At 40.3% G+C, this 22,623-nt stretch overlaps 1 protein-coding gene across 40 annotated transcripts in view; it reads right to left on the bottom strand.

Moving 5' to 3' along the window:
- Positions 1 to 22,623, bottom strand: part of ANK2 (ankyrin 2) — a 382,411-nt gene that overhangs the window by 182,502 nt on the left and 177,286 nt on the right. For 5 of the 40 annotated variants that reach the window (XM_055711706.1, XM_055711723.1, XM_055711649.1 and 2 more), the window contains exon 1: positions 16,633 to 17,510. The exons of 16 other annotated variants lie outside the window; for them this stretch is intronic. In XM_055711706.1, the coding sequence (XP_055567681.1) occupies positions 16,633 to 16,755 (123 nt within the window). In that variant the 5' untranslated portion in view covers positions 16,756 to 17,510. Of the gene's footprint in view, positions 1 to 16,632; positions 17,537 to 22,623 lie in introns of those variants that run through there. 19 more of the 40 variants (XM_055711478.1, XM_055711502.1, XM_055711466.1 and 16 more) reach the window with 7 other exon arrangements.

Here is a 22,623-nt window from a genome sequence, read left to right on the forward strand (position 1 = left end):
AATCAAATAAATAATAGCTTTGTAGTTCAGGCATTAGCAAATTCAGGTAAGCATGGATTCAGGACAATGCCTCTCATTTAAAAAAAAAAAAAAAAAATCAAACAACAACAAAAAGACCCCACCCAACCCGCTAAAAGCCAACTTCACAAAGTTCTGAACTAATAAAGAAGAGGAATTAACAGGTGCTCTGCAATTCAGTCATAGCACCTAGTAGATGGGATTCACACAGAAAGAGCCCTTATGGCGCAACAAACCCCCAAATGTAAGTTGCATTGCAAACATGAGTTACACCCTTCTTTGCCTAATATCTCTAGAGATCCTAATATCTGACAACAAGTAGTCGTCAAGCTTGCTTGGAAGCCATAAGCTATTTAAGGGAACACGCAGCTACTTCTTCCTAAAAAGATCCAGACAAGAACTGGATTCTCTCAAAACCCAATAGTCCAATTTAAGGAAAAGAGCAATTATAACAGAACTAAAAATCAGATGCTAGTAAACTCTATCAGTATCAATTGAAATGAACTAAGAATACAAAAAACCACTGTGAGATTTACTGCCAGCAAGAAAAAGAAAAATATGCTGAAGGACTTTTCACAAAGCCTGTGTTTCTCTTTCAAAATGAAAATCTCCTATGGCAAGGAAACTGCTAGTAGTGTTTTAAATTCTATGTTACGTTATAACTATAATATTTGATCATTACCAAATAAATGGAGTTACTCAATTATCCTATATACCCTACAGTGCCCCCAAGAATCAGAGAAACCCTTAGCAATGACCACTTCCCCTCCCACTCCCAATAAAGCCCCATGACTCCAGCATGCAAGGGGAACGGAGTCAGGGTAGGCAGCATAACTCAAAACAAGCAGTGGGGAGTCACGTCCCCCATGACCTCCAGCACTCTTCCATTTTGAAGCACCTTTTCACATCTGTATTACTTCTTTCCAGCCCCGTTCTGTCACTGTTACAGCTCATTTATTTGGACTTGATGGCCAAACACCAAAATTTGGCCCAGAGGCAATTACAAGATGGAAGATAGCTCGCAAGCCTCCACAAACCACTCCCTTCTCCAACACCTTCTCTCAACACTGGATTTCCAGCTTTTCCCTCTGACAGCATCTTTATAACACCACATGGGGGACACACATAAAATTTCAATTACGTGGAATGGAAAATTAATATGTTTCCATAAAGGTAAGTGCCGTTGTTATTAGACAGGGTCAGAAAGAGATTCCAGTTCACCCAGAGCTGACTCTCTGTGTGCCTCCTTTCAGAGAGCAGCACTTCTTCACCCAACCAGCCCGAGCAGGGAAGTCCTATCAAATTTTTATTTAAATGCTTATCAACAGGAAAAAATATTGTTAAACTGGTCCTTAGCCTGTACTATATTGGGGAAGGGCGGGGCAGGGGGGGCGGGGAAAGAAGGGGGAAGTTGGCTTTGTGCTTTGTAATGTTCCCTGCTACCTGAGGTTACAATAGATTTTTAAAAAAAAAAAAAAAAAAAAAAAAGAGAAAAGGAACAGAGATTCCCAACTCACTCAGAGCAACTCCCTATTTTGTGGAATACAGCACTAAACTTTCCTATGAGACTTGTGCCTTCAAGAACTCAACCCAGATAATCTTTCAGAGCAAAAGCAAAGTATATTTGAGATATAAATAACTACAAATCAGTAATACAATAATTTTTATCAACACTAATAAAGTGAAACAGCAGATGCAAACATTTCTATGAAATTTGACACGTCCTTGTTTGCCAGATTTCTGGTGAAGTGGCTACTTTTCTAATCAAAATGTCTCATAGAAGTTAATAACAATATTTATAAACATTCAAACATAATCATAATACTTGCCTTAGTATTATTAATTGTATCACAAAGAAGAATATGTACAATTATTTCCTTTTTGCGTACACAGAAGGCAAAGCTCAGCCTCAGGTCATGAAGAAGGTCACTGACAAAGCCCCACATCCCAGGTATCCATCAGATGGACTACAATTCCAACTTGAATTTGCATTTTATGTTCAGAATGAGTAAAAATAACAGGAAAAAAGAATATTTCATATGGCAAGCTAAACAACAACCAGATCCCCCCAGATAAGTAAAAGTACATATACTATGCAATGATACTCTAAAAGTAATTTCGTATAATAAAATACTTGAAGAGGCAAACATTTCCCAGGCAAAATGAACATTAAGTGAAAGACCTCAGATCCTACATGTGAGTTCTGAAAAGTCCTACTGCATTCAAAGTGACGAAATTCTTTATTGCTGCAAAGATGACTCATTTATGGGAGGATATCAACACCACATACATGGGAAGCAGCTGTCTGATTAAATGAATATTTGGCTATTCTTATCCATTCTTTATAAGCCTCCTCCTGCACCCACTGAGGTCAACCCGATCTTTGCCTTTGGATTGCAGTAGGATCAGTTTATCCCTAGCCGAGCGGCCTTCTCTCAGTCACTGCTCCAACTCCCTCTAAAGGGAACACTCCAACAGCACTAAAGGACTGTCAAGAACAAAAATCAAAGGAGGAGAGCCCCACAGCAGCTCTCTACAACCCACAGACTCATTGATCAACAGTCAGGCATGCTCAGTCTTTCTGGAAGCAGCAAGGCCACCAACTTCTCTGTCTGCATGGGAATGTTCCCAATACATACTTTTTTCTTCCCCTCGCCTCACATTATACATGTAGTATTTCTAAAAGCACATTTTAAATCAGAAAATTTTTCCCCTTTTTCTTAAGGTCCCTCCATAAACTGTATAGCACAAAATGAATTCACATATTCATCACAGAGAAAAGTATGTTAGTTTTAGCACAGCATGAGGAAAATAATCCATTTTCTAATGCAGAATATTTTATGTAGAAGAATAGAAGAAAATACAAGGAAGCAAAGGTGTAAAAAAAATTAAAAATTGAGAGTATGTTAGCCTGCCATTAAACAGTCAATTCTTAAGTATTTGGGGGTGTTTTTTTCCTGGACCTGGAGTGAAAATGTTGCAACTAGAAGACCAAAACTCCCCCTCCCTGACTCTGAAGAGAAAAAGGCTGCGGCTCCAATTTTGCAGGACTATGCCATTGCTTTGGAGTATGAGGACCATATTTCAACTTTTGTAATGATGAATGCTTAGTAACTTTTTCCAAATCTCTGCAAAGTAAAGATTTTGTTCTACATAGTAGGAATTCTGTTAGTGTAAGGGCTAAACAACACCCTGACCTACATATTTAACCTTATACTATTGGGATAGAAGCTTGTGCACAATTTCTTAATTGCTTTTTTGAAATTACTCAGATGCTTTCCCAACATTCCTCAGCTGCACGCTTCAACAATTCCCTGGGTCCTTTGAATATTCACCTACATTAAAAAGGAAATAAAGGTATTATTTAAAAATTAATATTTTTATATATTAATATAGCTCTTCTGTGTGTTCACTGCAGGATTGTTTCTGTAAAATGTTCCACGTGTCGAACAAAAACTAGCTACACATAGCAAAACTTTGACTCTTCCTCCTGCTTCACCAGTGACCACCACCTGATGCTGCATTATCTTTACACAGTGAAAACATACCTATTTTTAACACTTTCACAAATACCCTAGGTAGAGCCACAGATGCCCTAAAGCAGTATTTAGGAAATGAAGATCTTGGTTGATCTCTGACCCTATTTCTCACTGACAATAGGGGTCTCTCACCCCCACAAAGCCCTATGGGGTTTAACTACTAGCAAGCTTCTGTATTAATAATCTCAAGGAATTCAAATATATAGGAGACTATATAACAACTTAAGAAGCTGTAACAGTTTAAATAGCCTCAGCACACACTAAAATGAACTAAAATGTGTATCACATTTATCTCCCTGTATAACGTATGACTGTGACAGGAGCTCGTATAAGAAGCCCCTTGCCATTGTACGCACTGCAGCACTCTCAGTTGCATATATGCTATTATGAAGTAACAGGAGACTATAAGCTAAAATAGGCAGCAAACTGTATTGCAGATAGCCCTTTCTGAACTGCTTAATAGAGTTATCCAGGCAAACTTAAAGGAGCATTGATTGGGAAGATCTCAACTACTGGAAATCACTTTCAAAAGTAAAACAAGAGAAGAATATTTAGAATTTATGTTCAGATGGGTTAGAAAAGCGCTAGCGCCTTTGCAAGGCTGAAGCGAGCATGCTCGCTCTTCAAAAGGCATTACATGGATGGCATACAAACACCTCGAGTTCCCAGTGTTGGGAAAAACTGACCTCATTTTATCCCTCTGTCTTTGCAAATTTCTCTCCGATTTAATTAGTGATTTTCAAGCTCTTTCTGCTCCTCTAATAATTTTATTTGTTATCTTTAGATTGTTATTACATTCAGAAATAGCTTTAGAACACCAGCACTCTCCTCATGCCAACAACACGGTGAGTTGAACAGGCCAGGTCACAGGACACAAGACTTATCTAAACAGCATTTTGGTCCTCAAGGTATATTTGTTTAACATTGTTTTCCACCATAATCTCTCTTCCTACCACAAAGCTATATTATAGAAATTGAACAAATGTTCACAGATTACATTTGAAAATATAAAGCACCAAGATGGTTATGTAATATGAGGTGAATTATCTCCTATTTGAAATATTCTGGAAAAAATCCTATATCTCTTGAAATCATTCACAAATCTTTCCGGAATTTTAATGAGTTAAGGTTATACTCTATATTGTTATAAAACCAAGTGTTCTTTTATAACCTTTAATGACAGTTCCCTATCTTAAATTATCCTTGTCCATCTCAAAAACCTTTTCCAGAAGGAGAATAGTTCCTCTCAAGCATTCTGTTTTTGTAACATCAGGTTTGCACATTGAAGTGGGTTTGTCCAGCTACATTACAAAAGGACCAAATATTTTTCCCTATATTTCAGGCTTCTGGACTGTTACTACAACTATACAGAGACCACAAAATAATGATGGATTATTGCTCAGAATAAAGGAATATATACTGCTAAATCCACCCAGATGATTTACAAAGTGGCTAAACTGAGATAAACAGAGAAGTGACGTTTAATTAGCCTTTTCTACTTCCTACATATCCACAAGCTGACACAGTACCTTGGTTCCTCCTAAGCTGCCCTTACAGAATTTCCTTTCTTTCCACCATCTTGATGAAGTCACCAAGCACTGCTAAGAGCAAACATGTGCTAAGGTTTACATCACAGCACTGTACCAACAGTTAAAAACAGATGCTGCAGGGACAAATCCTCTGCGTAACTCCAAGCTTCACAGGAGCCTCCAGCCCTGCATCAGCAGTACTGGCACCTTACCTCTGCCAATAATTGTGTCCTATCTGCACTCCTGTAACTGCGTTTTCATCAGCAATGCCACACTGCAGGCACAGGGGGGATAACCACATACTAAACCAAACTACTAAAGTGCTAGGCTTCCCTAGAAATACGGGGAAGATGGCCAAGCACGTACTTCCTTAAGCCTGGGACGACTCATGCTGCAATGCAGAGCTAGCTCTGTGCACGGCTATGAATTATTTCTGATTTCACTTGTTTGGGAAACCTTTTTCAAGGCCTCATCATTCACCAGGTTAGTTCCATGCAGCAGCCAGTTCTACTTCAGGTGAAGCAGCTCTATTAAAGTACGTATTGCTAGTGTCTGTATCTGAGGAAAGAGATATTAGTAAATAAATTATTACCAAAGAAGCGACTGAGTGGCTTATCTACCTTTCAGACAATGCTGCAGGCTTTGTGGTGTCCTTGTGATAATTAAAAAAAAGGAAATAAAATACGACCCGAGGAATTTTTTATCATTCTAAAAATAACCCTGATGCAGTGGCCATTGGCTGGAGTTGCCATTTGCCCAAGGTAGTTAGGCTGAGCAGCACAGACAGTGTGGGTGTGGTGGCAGTGGGTGGGGGTGCCTTCTGCACAGAAAACACTGCAACACTATTTAGAATATAGCACGTATTTGATCTGGTTGCTATGGAGTCTCCATGTATTTCTCTTCAGAAAAATTTTGCTGCTATACATCAGCTGCTACAGCCACTGACCTGGCAAAAGAACTTCTTTTTTTATTTTTTAAATCTAATTCACTTTGTTTCCAGCAAATGCCATTTTGTAAAATGATTCCATAATCATTAGAGCCAAGCCTGCTTTGCACGCAGCGGCTTAGCACGTCAATTCAAATCTCACATCAGCGTTTTAAATTTTACTGAATTCCTCCTGCAAAGTCATGCCACTCTACCAAAATATTTTCAAAATGTATCTATCTATACATATTTTTTTTCCATGAGCAACATTAAAAAAAAAAAAAAAGCACCATTTAGAAAGCGACTGTTTTTTTCTTTTGCCGTTACACAGTTTCGTGGTTTGGTTTCGGTTTTTTTTTTAATTTGGTGCAAGAATGTAAGTTTTATAATGAGACAGACCATCCATCTTATTTCAATAACCTCTTCCAACAGCAACTAAATGGAGCTAACATTACATCTGTGGAAACCTGTGCAAAGGCTAAAACAGAGATAACTTATACTGTTGCCTGACTTAACTAAGTGGAATTGAGTCTACCTGGCCTGGAAACGTGGGCCACAGCAATGATTCCCATCCCCCAGGCAGCTTTGGTGTCCATTACCACATTCATTAGCAAAAATGGAAAATACTCGCTGAGCATAACCATTCTCTGTTAACTGACTGGGGCCTGAAGTCCTGCTTTTTGGTAAATCTTAGTTACTGTCTCCTATCACTACAGCAGTGACAGTATTACCAACATGGTGCATTTAATTTCTTTCCTCTATGCTGCATTGATGCCTTTAAACAAAAAATAATAAAGGAAGCAGGGGGAGTTAGAAGGCACAAGGTCCAGCCACTCCTGACTAAATCATGGCCTGAGCAGTGAAGCACGAACTGGCTTTTATCTGCTCAGGCCTCCTGTTGCGTTGCCAGCTTCACTAGTTCTGAGTAGTGACCCGTCTCTTGTTAGCCATCCTGACATGGCATAAGCCAGGAATAGTAAATAATTAAAAACAAGCTTAAATTATTAAACCTAAAACGGCCTAGAAAGGTTTGTAATTATAGTTCTATCGGCTGAAATAATTTTCCACCAGCCTGGGGAAATAAGAGCTACATCCATTCCGGGTGAACACTGGCCTTAACGCTGGCTTTATTTTACATGCAGAAATAAAGAGAATGCAGATCTAAACAATCAGGGGAAAAGAAATCCACACCCTTCCTCAGGCAACGTACAATAATAGCATCACATTAGTATTTTCTAAATATGAAACACTTCAAGTTTTTTATGACCTGATCCAACCATCTCTTTTGCAGACAGTCACGATGGACTTCGGCATGGGCGCATGCAAACAAGAGGACTTGGTAAATCTAGTGTTACTTCCCTTCCCCACTCTCTTCCTGTTCTTTCTTATTCTGTCTTCATCAGAAAGGGAACAGAGTCTGCAATACAATCCCCACCAGCTACGGTGGGAATTTTGCTAAGGAATGAGAAGCTGACCTTAAAGAGAAGAGCTCTCAAGTGTATACTCTGAAACCTACTCAGGCTCAGTTCCCTAAAACTGTCTCTTTTCCAAAGCCCTAACCAGCTAATAAACTAAACTAATAAATAATACTATATTTTGAAGTGGTTAACATGCTAAACTCTTCATTAGCATCAACAAATAGATGGTAATTACTGACTTTTTTTTTTTAATTGCAGCCTTTATTTGCAGTCACTTGTAAAAGGGCAGCTAGTAATTAATCTATATTGATCTGCATGTGGAAGGTCTTAGTGTAGGAATGAGTTTTAACATGGTTTTGAAGGAATCCCTGAAAAACTATCATAAAAAAACCCACTAAATCTATTTACAATATGTGGAACTTTTATAAATAATTAGAGAGAAAGCCCTTGAACACTGCCAACATATTAGCACCTTGTACAGTGCCAACTCTGTGAACCATCTGAAATTCATTTAATTATATTTGTCAGATTTCAGTAATTTGTATTATACACAATTATATATAGTATTAGAGTGTAAGTGTGAAATACCTACTCCTGGTTGCACCTGGACAACTCCACGGATTGGCGAGGAAAAAAAAAAAAAAAAAGTTGATTTTAGCCATCTAAGGCTAAAGTATTACCAACAGGTTACTAACAGGAGCGTTCGTCAAGATACCATTAGGTATAGGAGAGCAGTACTTGCGAACTGCTTATCTTCCCTAAAGAAGCAGTTTCCAGTCACAAAAAGAATCTTGTCAGACATTCAAACAAAACTACCCAGTCCACAGTGACTGCACAAAAGTGCTTGGAATCAATGCAGAGAACAGGATTTATTTTTTAAAAAAGGTCAAGTACCACCTACATTCTCAAAGACTAGCACAAAAGATATTTTGTGAGCATAGAGAGTCAAGTCAATCAAGTATGGAGATGTGTTTTACTATCAACTGTAGCGTTTTGCTAAAATTCTGAGGAAGAAACGAGGGAAAAAGGGATGGTTGGGTCAGGTCATAAAACGTTTGTATACAGTTGATAACAAGCTCACAAAAGTAAAAAAAAAAAATATTCTTAAAAATAGCTTCAGGAACCTACACACCATATTAGGACAAGAACAGATCCTACCGGGAGCAAAGGTTTTTCATCACACCTGAAAAATGCTACAGGACTGATGTTGCTGTCCTAGAACTGACAACTCTCTCTGACATCTAGGGATCTTTTTCTAAAGAAAGTCAAGTTCAGGCCTCTACTTTGGAATGTGTTCTATATCTTGACTGGAAATGTGTATGGAAAAATATTTAAAAGGGAAAGTTTTCTGTTACATTGGTCAACAAAACCCTTAATTACTGATAGCAGATCTATGCTTGGTTTAGTTATATTCCTCACGGTATCTTTAGCATGACACTGTATGACTAATGATCACTTCCTAAATTTGAATATGACCAGGACTTGGAGGAATGCCTGCCAGTCAACCCATTAACCTCCAATTTACAAAATAACTCACTTATAAGGCATTAGCACTGAAGCAGTTTTAAAACTGCTTTAAAGTCATCATATAGGAGTTAAATACCAGCCAGCATCCCAAACCATATATTGAATGTGTCAGTCCGTCTTCACTATGCTGACAAAACAGGAAGAAATTCAAAGAGACACTTGACCAAGAAATACATATTTATAAAAAGACATTTTTTTAAATTCTGAAGCAATACTAACGTGTGTGTTTGCAAAGAAAAGGCTGAAAACCAATTCCTATCATGGGGCAGATGCAGCCCATGATGCTTCCCGCACCCCTGATCCCCAGAAACGCACTCCAGTTGGGCTGTGGGACTTTGCTGCAGAAGGCACTGTCTCAGGGAAAGAACTACTGCCTGACTGGCAATAATCCTACTATACTGCTTACGGACATACTCACTGTTTGCACACTCTGGATGCACTATATGTTGGCAAATATATACACCAGGGCATGGCTCCAAATCACGCCATTAAAGTACGATCTCTCAATGCTCATATGCCACTGTTACTTCAGGTGCCAAACTTTCCCCAGGAGTTCAATGGAAAAGCCTGAGGGACTAAACTACAGAAGCCAGATTCCCAAAAGCTTGACATTTCACAGTTTAATATCTGACATCTACATTCCTATTTCAGCTCTTGACCTCCATTTGTAAAGAAAATGTTTAAGGGGAGATTTTAATTGCTTACTGATTGTAATTCTTGCAATTATAGTCGTTCTTTCAGCGGTGCAGAAAATGTCGTCAATTTAAACGACATCACAAGATACTTTTTAGAAGGTAAAACTAAACAAAAAGCCACAAAAGTTTATCGGGGACAATTTCCTTTCATGTGTAAAGGTTCTTTCAATTTTTTTAATCACTCTTGGTTCCCACTAAGTAGGATTCACACTTGTTAAACTTGTAAAGACCAGGATAGGTGGAGTCACTGTGATGGCCTTTCTCCTCTCTCTCAGTTGCTCTTTTTAAAGTTCAACAAAAGTTCTTTTTACTTAAACAGATGGAGTGAAAGATGAAAACTTAGCCATTTTGGACACTTTCATAACTTCATGGAAAGAATCCCATTATGAGTCAATCCAACCAAAAAATCAAAGTGTACACCATTAAATTGGATTGCATCAAGCAAACTTTACAATGCAAAAGGACTGAGTATGCCAGTGACACATTTTCCTCCTCCTGTGTACAGTATCTAACACAATGGAGATGTGAGCCTCATGGTTTATCTCCACCAGGGGAGGCAAGGTGGGAGAAAGAAGTGCAGAGAAATGTGCCTGTATTTGTATCGCTCTGTCTTCCCATGGCTAGATGAGAACCGTAGTCCCACCTACCAAGAAGTGGTGCACAAGCTACCAACCAAGTAGCAGCTCTGGAGACCCCAGTAAGTCGGACATTCCCCAACCAAGCATTCCTCCTGCCCCATCTTCTTTTGAGGGAAATAACAGGGAAAACTATCACACCCTTTGTGAAAGGATTATAATATATCTCAATTTCCTTCATCTTCTCCATGCCTCCTGGCACAAGTAGCAGGGGGTGAGGGAGGATCTGAGGTTCAGACCACTCCTGTGCCCAGCACACCAATTAGCCAGAGGGAACAGCAACCAGCAGGTGCAACACGTGCTGAATGAGCCCTAGACTCAAGCCCAAGCATGCTTCTTTGCACTAAATATGCAAGAAGCGATTACCACCACTGCTTTTATGTCACGATAGCTATCTACTAACCTACCCCACAATCCTGTCTATTCCACTATTCCAGGTATGGATTAATTTAATTTAAAGCTGTGAAGAGGCATATTTACTCAAGATACCAGAAACATACCTAGGTAAACGATCTGTGTTAATACTGTCCACGTATGATTTATTGAGACCAAATAAATCTTGCCTTTCAAATATTACCGAGGAATTAAATTTAAAAAATAGATATAAGTCATGGTATGGTTAGACAACAATATAAAGGTAAGCAAATCTAAACTTGTAGTGGAGATTGTACCTTTCCCATCAGAAGTAAGGGAACTGGAGATCATCACTCTCTACAACCACACCTGGCTTGCCTCATTTCAGCATATCATGTATTTGTTCCCAGTTTAATTATAGCAAGCAGCATGAAAATCTCAAAGAAGAGTAGAGAAATAATGACACTTGGCACTACAGTAACATCCTCTATCTGCAGAAAGGTGAACAGAGCTTAATGAGCCATCGTTTTCGAGCCCCACTTGGTTTATCTCATGTAGATTGAAACCACAATAACTTGTAGCTAACTTGCCTGAGGAAGACACACTGAACAGGACATGCATGTTAAGTGCAGTGAGAGTGCCTGCACAGCTGAGTATTTGCTACCTTCAGCAGTGTTGCAGTCACATGCATATCATCCCTCAAACAGGACACCTAGAAACCAAAGCAGCAAATACCAATCTATTAGGAAATGCAATGTCATCAAAAGAAGCTCCATTTTACAAGGAAGTAAACAGCAGGGTATTCTTTTCATGCCAAGAAATATCTACATAATGAAAACAGAAGTTAGAGATACAGGAGGTAAACACTCAAAGGGCATCAGGAATAGGCACCACCTACGCAAACACTCAATTACGAAACACCAAAAAGATTTTTTTTCATGGCTGAAGAGGCATTTGAAACATCTAGAAATTCTAGTGAATCACAAAGCTGTTTGCCAAGGCAACAAACACAACATTGAACAGATAAGACTTACTCAGTGTGAAAGAAAAAATCAGTAGGTTAAAGCTGCAATAAACCTTGAAAGCTTCAAGTATAGAGAGGTTAAACAGTGAGACTTTCTCTTCCTTAGCCCAGTACAAACCCTACACTGATCCTGTGGCATGTTCACCAGATGAGATACTGTCTGGCATCCATGAACCAAAGTAAGAGTAACCAAGAGTGAAAACTACACCTCCATATGAGTTCCTCCTTGGGATACCTTCTTCTGGCATGCCCAAGCACTCATTAATTCCTCCACGTTCTTCCTTCCTCACTGAGGCTCTGGCCCTTTCAAAAGGGATAAACTTTGTGGCTACCAGCCTCAGCTCAGAGCCCAGACGACAAACACCTGCTTCTGCTGAAGGCATGCTTGAATTTCAAATGGGCTTTTCCACCCAGTTCTGAGACAAATACAATATAATTTTCTAAGTTAATTTTGTAATGTGAGATTTCTTTCTGATACTCAGTTTGTGAAAACGGAGATGGAAATGGGGAAAAAAAGTCTGCTGTTGAAGGAAAACAAAGAAAACTCAGTCCTTGCCTTCTGCAGCTACGCAATGGAAGCCATTTACTGAACATTGACTCTTCCCCATACGCACCTGAATTCTGCTGACAGCAGCATTTCTCCCTCCACCCTTGTCTTTCTGCAGGTATCACCTAGCAGCAGCAGCTCTGTGCGAGCTTTGACAGTGCTTGACAAGTGAAGGACAAAATTCACTGAGATGCAATTGTTTCCCAATCTCTTTTGGTGAGCAGTGGTGAATATTCCAGATGCTGTAGGACATTCTATGCTAAAGGATGCTGAACTGATGAGACTTGCCTTTAAAAAAGGTATACAAGTTTAAAAAACTTTTTAAAAGCTTTATCTAAATACTAAAGAAACATCCACTTACTGCTACTAGAGCCCAGAGGTCAAACTCTGTCCTCATTGCTAATGGTAAAAGGGTAAGAGTTATCAGCTTACCATATTTGTACATTTAAAAATCAAGTTTTATTTGGCAGCAAAATCAATTTTTAATAACAGCTTTTTTGGTTTGGATTTTTATTTTTTTGTGGCTTTTTGAAAAACTTATAAACACCTGTCACATGCAAAGACAGGAAGCTATGTCTGCTTTCAAAAGTATTTCAGACAGGCAAAAGCAAGTGTATCTTACACACTGCCAGGGGCTAGGAAGCTGGGTTCCAAAGCTGTAATTCCAGCTTTGCTGCTGACTCAGTGAGTGACCATCATGTAATCACACCGTTTCCCTTTCCTCACTCTGCAAAAGACGAGCCATATTCAGCTATCTGAAGAGAGACTGAGAGCAAGCGGAGCTGGCCCTTGCATACCCTGAATTGAGGTATCATGGAATTAGCCATGCCTAAATTTCAACAAAATCTATGTATTTTAAGCTGCTCACCTCCTATATTAGTCCCTGGATTTCAGTGCTCTTGATACATTCAGGTAGTCACGCAAATATTCGGGGGGGGGGGGGGGGGGGGGGGTATTTACATATACCTATTTGCATCAGTATGTGTGTCTCAGCATTGCAAGAAAAGACCGCATGCAACAAAGTGAGTATTTCCCATTTGAATGCAAGATGAGCAGAGCTGACTCTTGTCAACTGGTTTTGAAAAAAATGAGTCAAGTCAGCCTCAGAAAGAATGCAGCAGAGGGTCTTGGAATTTGTCTTCAGCCTGCAAACACCTTTTTCCAGTTTTTGGGTGTGGAATAATTCTGCTAATCTTTAAAGAACTACCCATGTCTAAGGACTGCAAAGCCATCATCTGAGCAAGAGCGCTGCTGCTGCTGGCCCTTTTCCCAGCTCTGTTAATGGCCAGGGAGCTGTTATTGTCCAGAGCTATGTCAAATAACAGACACTATGACATTTAAGAACATTCTGGTTCTACCCAAGAAGCACAGAAGCTACAGCCATGGTTTGTAACACTGCTATCAAGACAGATGATGATCACACTGCAAAATATCATTAAGCAAAATACTTGAGAGAAGAGGCAAAGCCACAAAGATCCCACACCCTGCTGCATCCCTGGAAGCTAGGAGAAGCACAGGACAGTACCAACAGATGCCCAACATGCTGGCAGAGTGGAAGAGCTACAGTCGCAGCCCTTCGTTATCCTCTTTTGCATAATCAGGATGTTCCAGGGTCAAAGAAAAAGTTTCCATCCCAAGGCCAAATCAGCACTTCACACATACAACAATGTATCTGTATATGGCATATATCCAAATGAGGTTTTGAAAAGACAGTTCACAATACCGTACATTACCGTATTTCCCCTCTCACTATCATTCCTACCAACAAAATGGATCTCTATTGTACTGAAAATTTAGTCACTGCAATGCAATAGCTTTTAAATAAATCACAACACTGGGACTATATTCCCCATATGTAGAAAGAGTTCAAGTGCTGGGAGCAGTCACAAAATATTAATTTACATTTTTTCTCTCATGGGCCTGCACATAGAATTTGTTTGTAGCCTTCATTTCCCAAGGAAGTCAACGAAAACTGAGGGCTCTGCACCTACTAGGAGACAGTCATGTTTGGCAGCAGAACAATTTATTTTTCTTCAGCAATTTAAGTGACATATATATAAATATCTTACAGGTACATACACCTCACTTAAACCGATGAATAAATACAAATGTTCCATTATATATAACGTATGTTATCTATTTTGTGTATATTGTGTATATGAGTGTGCATGTATACATATTGACATATCTAATCTGCTCTGCACTGTGCATTCTACACAATACGAGCACGTATACATACAAACAGAAACAAACTCATGCTTGTGTTGCTGTACGTCTCGTGCAGAGGGTGTGTGAGGGAAGATGCTCTTAACCCAGGCCCGTACTCTCTGAAGGCAAGTTGAGGGTGCAGCCCAGCACTTGTTTATGTAACAGCAAGGTACAGCTGCAGCAAAAGGGAGACAGGAGCAAGGGCCGTCGCTGAATGTTAAAAAGGAAGAAATGCAAACAACATTAAGATATTCTGCATATTTTCTAAGCAAAGACTACTGGGGTTCCGTGTATCTGAAAATCTGATTAGGATCCTGCATCACCATACATTGTTATAACACAAATGCAGCCTGAGTCTGTATACTTGCAGTCAGGGATATGCAGCACCCTGGGGAAAAAGATAGCAGACGGGGCAGTATTAATTCTATCCAGCTTTAATTAAAGTACTAGAATACACATTTGAATTGAAGACATTGATGAAACGGGATATGTGAAAATCAGGAAAAACAACACACGTTGTGATGAAGTAACTGAGATGGGTGCTGGGCGAACATGAAGAAAAGACCCTCCCAAGCAAGGACATCCACAGATTAAATATTTTTTTTTTAAAAGGCTGTTTTGCAGAGAATTTCATAATCAAAAATGTAATCACAAAAACTACCTTATGCTGCAGTGTCCCATTTAGGGGATTAGGATAGTAATCACAATCTGCCCCAAGCAGCTCTGTCCCAGCATCCAAGCCCTGCATACATTAGAAATTACATTCTTGTTTTGATAAAGAGAATTCTAATGCAACTTAATGAAGTCATGCAAAGCAAGCCTTTTAAAAGTCAGGGAGATCGTATGCAGAGGTCCCAGAGGTATCAAACAGCCTTGGTAATTTTATTTAAGTCAGGCAGTTCAGAATATGAAAATCTGTAAGACTGAATGTAGGATGAATTCAAAATTTCCCAGGTATGCCAAGGGAGCAGATGGCTTCTGAATCCTTGAGATTTGCCAAAAGGATGTGTAAATGTGAATGATACATTGCTGGATTTTGTTCTTTTTTACAGAGAGATCTGTGTTTACGTGCAGTGTAGCAGAAAAGAAAAAAAAAGGACAGGTCGTGTCTCTTGATATTATCCCTTCCAGAAGAAATGGATAAAGAATGGATCAAAACATGGTGTCAGTGAATGAGTTAATGCATGCCACAACCTAGAGATACCAGAGTGGGGGGAACAGAAATGGCAATGAGGAGGCATTAACATGGGCACTCCCAATGTAATATAGTCCTAAACCTAACCTTAACAGAAGCTTCAGGTTTTTTAATGTTTTCTCCACTGTTTTATATTATTTGTGTCCTTGGAAACTATCATCAGGCAAATAAATAATCTCTATTGATTATTTATATATATTTTTTGTTATTTTTTCAAGGCAACCGGAGATGTCATTCCCCATTTCTACCACAGAAGGAAAATAACAGTAAATTATAGATTAGGAGAAACCTCCCCAAAATCTGAAACATCTAAAGAGATATGCCTTAACAGAATCAAAGATTGCCACCAGCAACAGATGTAAAACCCCAGCAGATTGCAGACTTGGGTTTCAGGCCCTAGCTGGAAAAATACACCTGCAGTATGCAGTGTAAATAGACTGAATCACGGCTGCTAATCCAGGAGCGGTTACTGACACCGAACTGCATAACGACTCTGCTGTTACGCCTAGCACCACGACAGGTCTTACCCACAGCATTTAGCTTTGCTGGTGATGTGGGAATTGGGACTAAAAGTAGGAAATGGGGGGGAAATGCTGTCTTGAAGTACAGAAATGCACCTTCACGCTGCAAAGCATAAACACAGCCACCTCCCTCCCTGACAACTTCTTCAGATGAGCCGAAGGCATGGAATACCTGGCTCCTGCACCATGACATGCATCTCTGGTCCTTTTGGGGATGAAGGGAAGACGATGATACTGGTGTGCCAATGGCCAGCTTTATTTGCATGTTCCCTGCATGGCTGTGGACTGCCATGACTGGTAGCACTTTAATCTCACTGCAGCTAGGCAAAGTCCACAGCGGGGCTCAGAGGAGATGGGAAGGGATGCAAAAGGGAAATATGATATGAAAGGTTAGGAAAATGATGGCAGTGGATCACCTGGGAAGTGCTGCGGGGAGGGAGGAGGAGGGGGGGAAGGGACAAAGGACAAGGGGTCTGTTTTTCCCTTTCCCCTCATACCTTGCGTTTCCGATCTGCCCTAGAGATTTTCCGTTGCCTTTTCCTCTCCTTCTCAAGGTTTCTCTCCCTTTCTTCAAGTTCAGACTCTCGAACTTTTTTAATGGAAGCAGCTGCATGAGCCATTTTGAAGAGGAAAACACCAGCTCCAAGGAAGCCGTTTCCAGCACACGCAGCTATCCAGGTGATTTATTTTTTCTGCAAGGACATTGGCTGCAAGCCAGAACTTCACAGTGTAATCCACTCTTCCTCCTCCAGCACCCCAGAAAAGGTCACAGATCCACTCCAGCCTCTGCAGCACCCATAACTCAGAAGCATGAGAGCCACGTCCACACACGCAGTGTGCGAAAGTGCTCACAGCCACACACACAAAATCAGAGAGCAGCTGGCAAATATCTGCTTGCAGGTTGCAGGCTGTGACTGCGAGTGAAGACAAGCTTCAGACTTAGCTAAGGAGTTAAAAAAAAAAAAAAAAGAAAAAGAAAAAGAAAATTTGGCCTTTAAACACACATCAAATTGGAAAGGTCTTTTGGGATTCCTCTAGATAGGCTGCGTCTTCTGACTGGGAGGAAGGCTCCACTTCAGCATCACCACCAGCTGGGGGAGGGGGCAGCTCCCTTCAGCTTCTCACATCGCCTTTACGCAGGGTGAGAAGAAAATGGTGCAGTCTGACTTGCTGCTGCTGCTGCGACTCTGTGCTGGAGCTCAGCAGAGGCTTCTCCTGCTCTTCTCCTCCTCACAATCTTCCTTTACTGCTGAGTCGGTCGATAGGAAGGCAGGAGCAGAAGCTGCCAGGCTCTGAGAGACCAGCCTCAGCCTGCTCACCTGCAGGCAGCATGGAGAGCCGCCTGGAAACCGTTTGCAATAGTCAAGTCCTCATTGTGCCTTTATGCAGCCACGTGAGGCTGCATCAGGAGAGCTGCATTAAGCAGCGAACCAAACGCGGCAAGGAGGGGGATGCTGCTTGGGGAAGCACGCAGCGTAATCTGGGCTCAGCCTGCCCCGCTCAGCTCAACTCCACAGAGGTAAAAATAATACTGCCGAGTGTGCTGCTCATTATTATTCAATGCTAAAAACTGTTTTCAGACACTTCCTAAGACAACTTACGAAGAAGCCCTGTGTTGAAGATGGAGAATGATTATAGATGTAGACCAACAGAGACATGTTGTTAATTAGACTCCCCCTTGTCATCTTCCCCCCAGATATCATTTGGGTTTGGGACATTAATTTATAGCATTAATATCAGAGACAGATGGGTCTGTCATTCCCTCGTTGCTTATCCCTCTGCTAAAACCAGTATATCAAAGCTCTGCTTCTGCCTCCCTGGGTAACTGTTATCACTATTAGTGTCAAGCATTTATTCATCAAAATAGGACACAGATAGATAAAAAGAGCCTTTGCATTAGTTCCTGGCAGGCAGCGGAGCACATCTCAACTCCCACCAACACCACTGATCCAGCCTCTTCCAGGCAGGTCCTGAGGGAGAGGACTGCAACATGCCGATGCAGCACAAATGTCTGCATCCCTGGCTTAGCCACCCTAGGGGAGCTAGGGATATGGGACCTCACTGATGGCAGCACTAAAAATCACCGAACCAAAGCAACAATTCTCTTAGCCAGGTTTCCCTCTGCAATATATTCCTTGGTTTCAGACTGAATTTGACTGAATGGCCACTAAACCTGAGCACCATGAATTTCACTCTAACACAGCACCACCAAGTCAGTAACAGACGTCCTGTGAGCTCTTCATGTGACAACAGCTCATAGACCGGGCCAAATCCCAAACTTGTGTTATTTTTGTACCCACAGAACATGGTTGTTTTCAGCTCACATCGACCAAGACCATTTATTATTACCAGGGAACTAATCACTCTTGATGGCGTGTGTTTTTACTATAAGGTTGCACTTTGAGAATTTCAAAAATTCCAAATTTTCACAGATTCCTTGTATATGGAAACTAGGAAGCACTATAAAGGCAACTTTAAAACAGGCATCTGGTTTGTGTTTGAGCCAGCAATCTGTGCATTCGATCAAAAATGTAAGATGACATCAGAACAAGTAGGGTACAGAGTGCCAGCCAACCTTTTTTCCGGTTCCTCTCTACATACAGGCTGGTTTTCTCACAGTTGTTCCCATTTGTGAGAAACTAGGCTACACAAAACTAATGGCTGAAACACAAACAGTAGCTGCAGCAACAGCCACCAGCAAAGTGAGACCGGTGGAGGCAGCCACAGGGATAAAATAAAGGAGAAAATGGAATTCTTTAACAGGCCTGTAGCTTACCCTTGCCTTCTTGCCATTGTATGAACCTCACAGGTAGCACCACTTGTAAACCAGCACTTAAACAGCTGGTAATCTAGAACTCTACCTTCCTGATACAGTGGGAAAGCATGCATCTTCCCAACCTTTCCATGGGATCTTAGGCAAGAAATCTGAAAATAAGACCAAATCACAGGCCACCACACTTAAAAATCCTGGTCATAGGATTTCTTAAATCACAGTTCAAAGTTTCCTCAAGCCACTGAATACTTCAATCCTGATACGTAGTGCACAGACAAGGTTTGTTACACAGGAAGGTTTATAGGAATTATGATTATTAAACAATACATCATCTTTTGATGATTAATATGTGCAGGCTCATCAGCTCAGTCTCAAATAATTATTCTTTCAGAAAACTCACTTAACAGTTGAAAAAAGGACTTGATGTACTTTGTAACCCATGCTACGTGAGAGAAAAACATCAGACACTTGAATTGAACAACTGGTGCCAAGTACGACAAAATGAAACAGCAAATATTCTTTAGGAGGTCACTGGCAAAGAACTTCAGATCACGTCTATGAGTTCACTATTATGTCTCCTAAACATTTTCCCCCTAACCTCAAGGAGGCATAAAAATATTTTTTGGGGGAAGTAATTTTCAATAGATTATTTTGGAAAGAACATATCCAGTCTGGGGAAAAGAACATAAAGTATGTATCACCACTTGACACAGCTAATGTCCCTGCAGGAAAGAAGTGTTCTGTTTTAAGACAGAAAGATTTTTCCTAACGGAAGTAGAAAATGGCTTGTCATTGCCCTGTGTATACAGATCTTAACAAAAAGAAATCATTCTGTGGACATCAATCTGAAGATTAAATTTTCAAGATCTGTTCAGTAAAAATGGAAACTGAGCAATTTTCCCCTAAACACAGAAAACGTATTGTGAAGCTGCTACATAAGAAAAACAGAATATACAGTGATGCTACCACAAACGGTATGTAGGAGGGGAGTGGGAGCGTGGGCAGATGCACAATAACATAGAAAGAACACAGTACCAGAAAAAGGGTGGCTTTTCTCTAAAAAGCATTTGTCATCATTAGCTCTGAATGTAGAAATATATAAGTCATGAGATTCAACAAATTCCCATTTGGGATAATAAAGTTTATAAGACTTGAACCCATACAAAGTCTTGCGTGATTTGTGAATAGGCTGCGAGCAACTAACCTCACTATGAGGTCCACAGGTGTGTGGGTGCATTATTAGGGTTACAGCTCCCTTCTGCCTGATTTACAAACCGGCATAAAGCATTAACTTCCTGACCTGATCTCCTAATTCCAGTCTCCAGGCTTTGTTGTTTTAACCTGATCCACCAGCTGAGACAAAAGGCTACTGCACTGCAGTGCTTTACTAGCCACAGCTATATTCAGCACTTGGTTTTAACTGCCAGCTTTCAGGTGGAGAGACATGATTTGCTGAGCAAATCAGCATTTTCTGTCTATAGAAACCTACCAGATGAAAATCAACAGTAATTGAGTACAAGAGGAGAGGATGTAAACAAGTGATTATCTTCCTTGAAGCATATCCACTAACAGGGGTCCATCTCATAAAGATGAGGTTCTCTCCACATAAATCATGTGGGCAGCGCAAAAACCAAGTTAAAACCAAGCTGAGAAATAATGCCAAAAAGCATGACTGAAATCTATTCCCATCATTTACCAAAAAAGGGAGGCAGTGATGGGGTAGGAAAAGCCTTTCATGCCTCAGAGCCAGGATGGAGACTGTTCTTTCCAGTTCTAAGCTGCTAGCACATTCAGAAAATAGGCTGGAAATCAAAATTCAAACAGCTAAAAATGGGAAAGGGCTGTCCCAGTCAATAGTTTGGTAGCCATGAAAGCTGGGCAATTCGACCTTTTGTTTAGTGTTGTGGAGGACCCTTCTGAACAAGGCAGACCGCAATTCTGCAGGGGAGCTGCGTTCCCTCTGCAGTGATGCACTGCCTAATTTGTGCACAATATCTAACTAGTACATCTAGGTGTTATTTTGCAACCATACAACAACTGTCTCTGTCCTTACAAGTTGTGCAGAGATTTAAACTCCCCCTCCTTGCTGAAAGGCAGGACACGTTAGACCAGCCTTGTTGATGTGGATGCACAGCCCTAGTGGCCTAGAAACCTGAGAACACAGACTCAAAGATTTAGCTCACCTCTACCCAGAAGCACAGACATCGACCTATCTCTCTGTCATTCTCATGAGGTTAAATGTCAGAGGTAGGCATCCTTGTCCCTCTGGTCAGGAAACTCTTCCTGGACACTTCCTCGTGAGGGATAAGGATGGAAACGATGGAATATTTTTGATAGGGACCAAAATACTTGGTGTTCCAGAGCAGTGTAACAATGTACTTAATTCAACTATTTAAAGCAATTTGGATGGCTTGTGCATATTAACATATTTAGCCACTTTAATATCTACAGAATTACACATTCCAAGGAAATTCCAAGGGCAAAATAATTCTTGTGGAAAGTAAAAGCACATAGCTAACTATGGAAGTATATGCTACATTTATAAATTGCCTCCTGTCTCACTGACTGTTTAATCCACACCCTTATTTATAAGTTATACAGGTAGCAATTGCCCTAATTCTGAAGGTACACTAACCCTGGAAGTGTGTTAGCAATCACATGTCCATGCTATATAGGTCTCACTTTATATTTTCCTGAAAAAAAAATAAAAAAGTTTAAAAAGGCTCTACACTCTCTCAATCTCATGTTACTGAATACGTGAAGACAATGTGTTCCAGAAAGTTCTAGGCTGGAAATTAGTGTCACTGAACTGGTACTAAAAAAATTATATATAAAGTTACATGCTGGCTTTTTTTTTTTTTTTTGTACCTTGATTACATCTATTTTATTAATTGAAAAGCGACAATACAGAACAAGAAATGAAAAAGGGCAAGTTATGGCACATATATTAATAGACATAAATCAGACCAGTCTCAATGTCTTTCCCTTCTTTTCTGTTACACCACCTGGGTACAATTGACAGCACTGACACATTTAGTGGTCAGTACAAAAAGCACATTACAGATGACACAGGAATATTTGCAATACCATACCCTCCCTTGCACAGCGGGTTGCTGTCTTAAAGGTGTTCAGTTCAACACTGCCAAACGTCAAATGTAATTAATAATTACACCAGAAAAAAAAAAAGAGATACTGCTTAGCTACCCTCATCTTGAAAAAGCGACTGAAAAAACTCATCTACTCTTAGAAAATTATTTCTTCCTCTATCACAGATGAAAAAAACTGAGATTGTATGGTTACATTTGCTCCTAAGAACGTAATCACTGTGGGATGAGAGTCTTCTGTCCCCAGCAGTGGCCAAAAATCAGATACCTAGCAAGGGGTAGAAGAGAGAAAACTTAGATGATATTTTCAAGTACTCTCCTGGCTTCTGGTCATTTCAGACTGATGGGCATCTGTCCTAGACATTTCAATTTATATGGTCATCCTCACAGGCTGTTTTCCATGAACTTATTCAGTCTCTTTCTGAACCTTTCCAAGTTTCCAGCATCCATGGCATATTAAGGCAGAGTTCTGCAGTTAACTACACATTCAAAGTACTATTGTCACCATAAGCACTAAGAGATCAGCAAAGGCAAGATAAAATATGTGTCATTCTCAAATCACAAAAGTCCTTGCAGTCATCCTTTATTACTGTCCAAGCTGTGCCATGACA

Source organism: Falco cherrug, chromosome 1 (genome assembly GCF_023634085.1).
Source record: "Falco cherrug isolate bFalChe1 chromosome 1, bFalChe1.pri, whole genome shotgun sequence".
NCBI lineage: Eukaryota > Metazoa > Chordata > Aves > Falconiformes > Falconidae > Falco > Falco cherrug.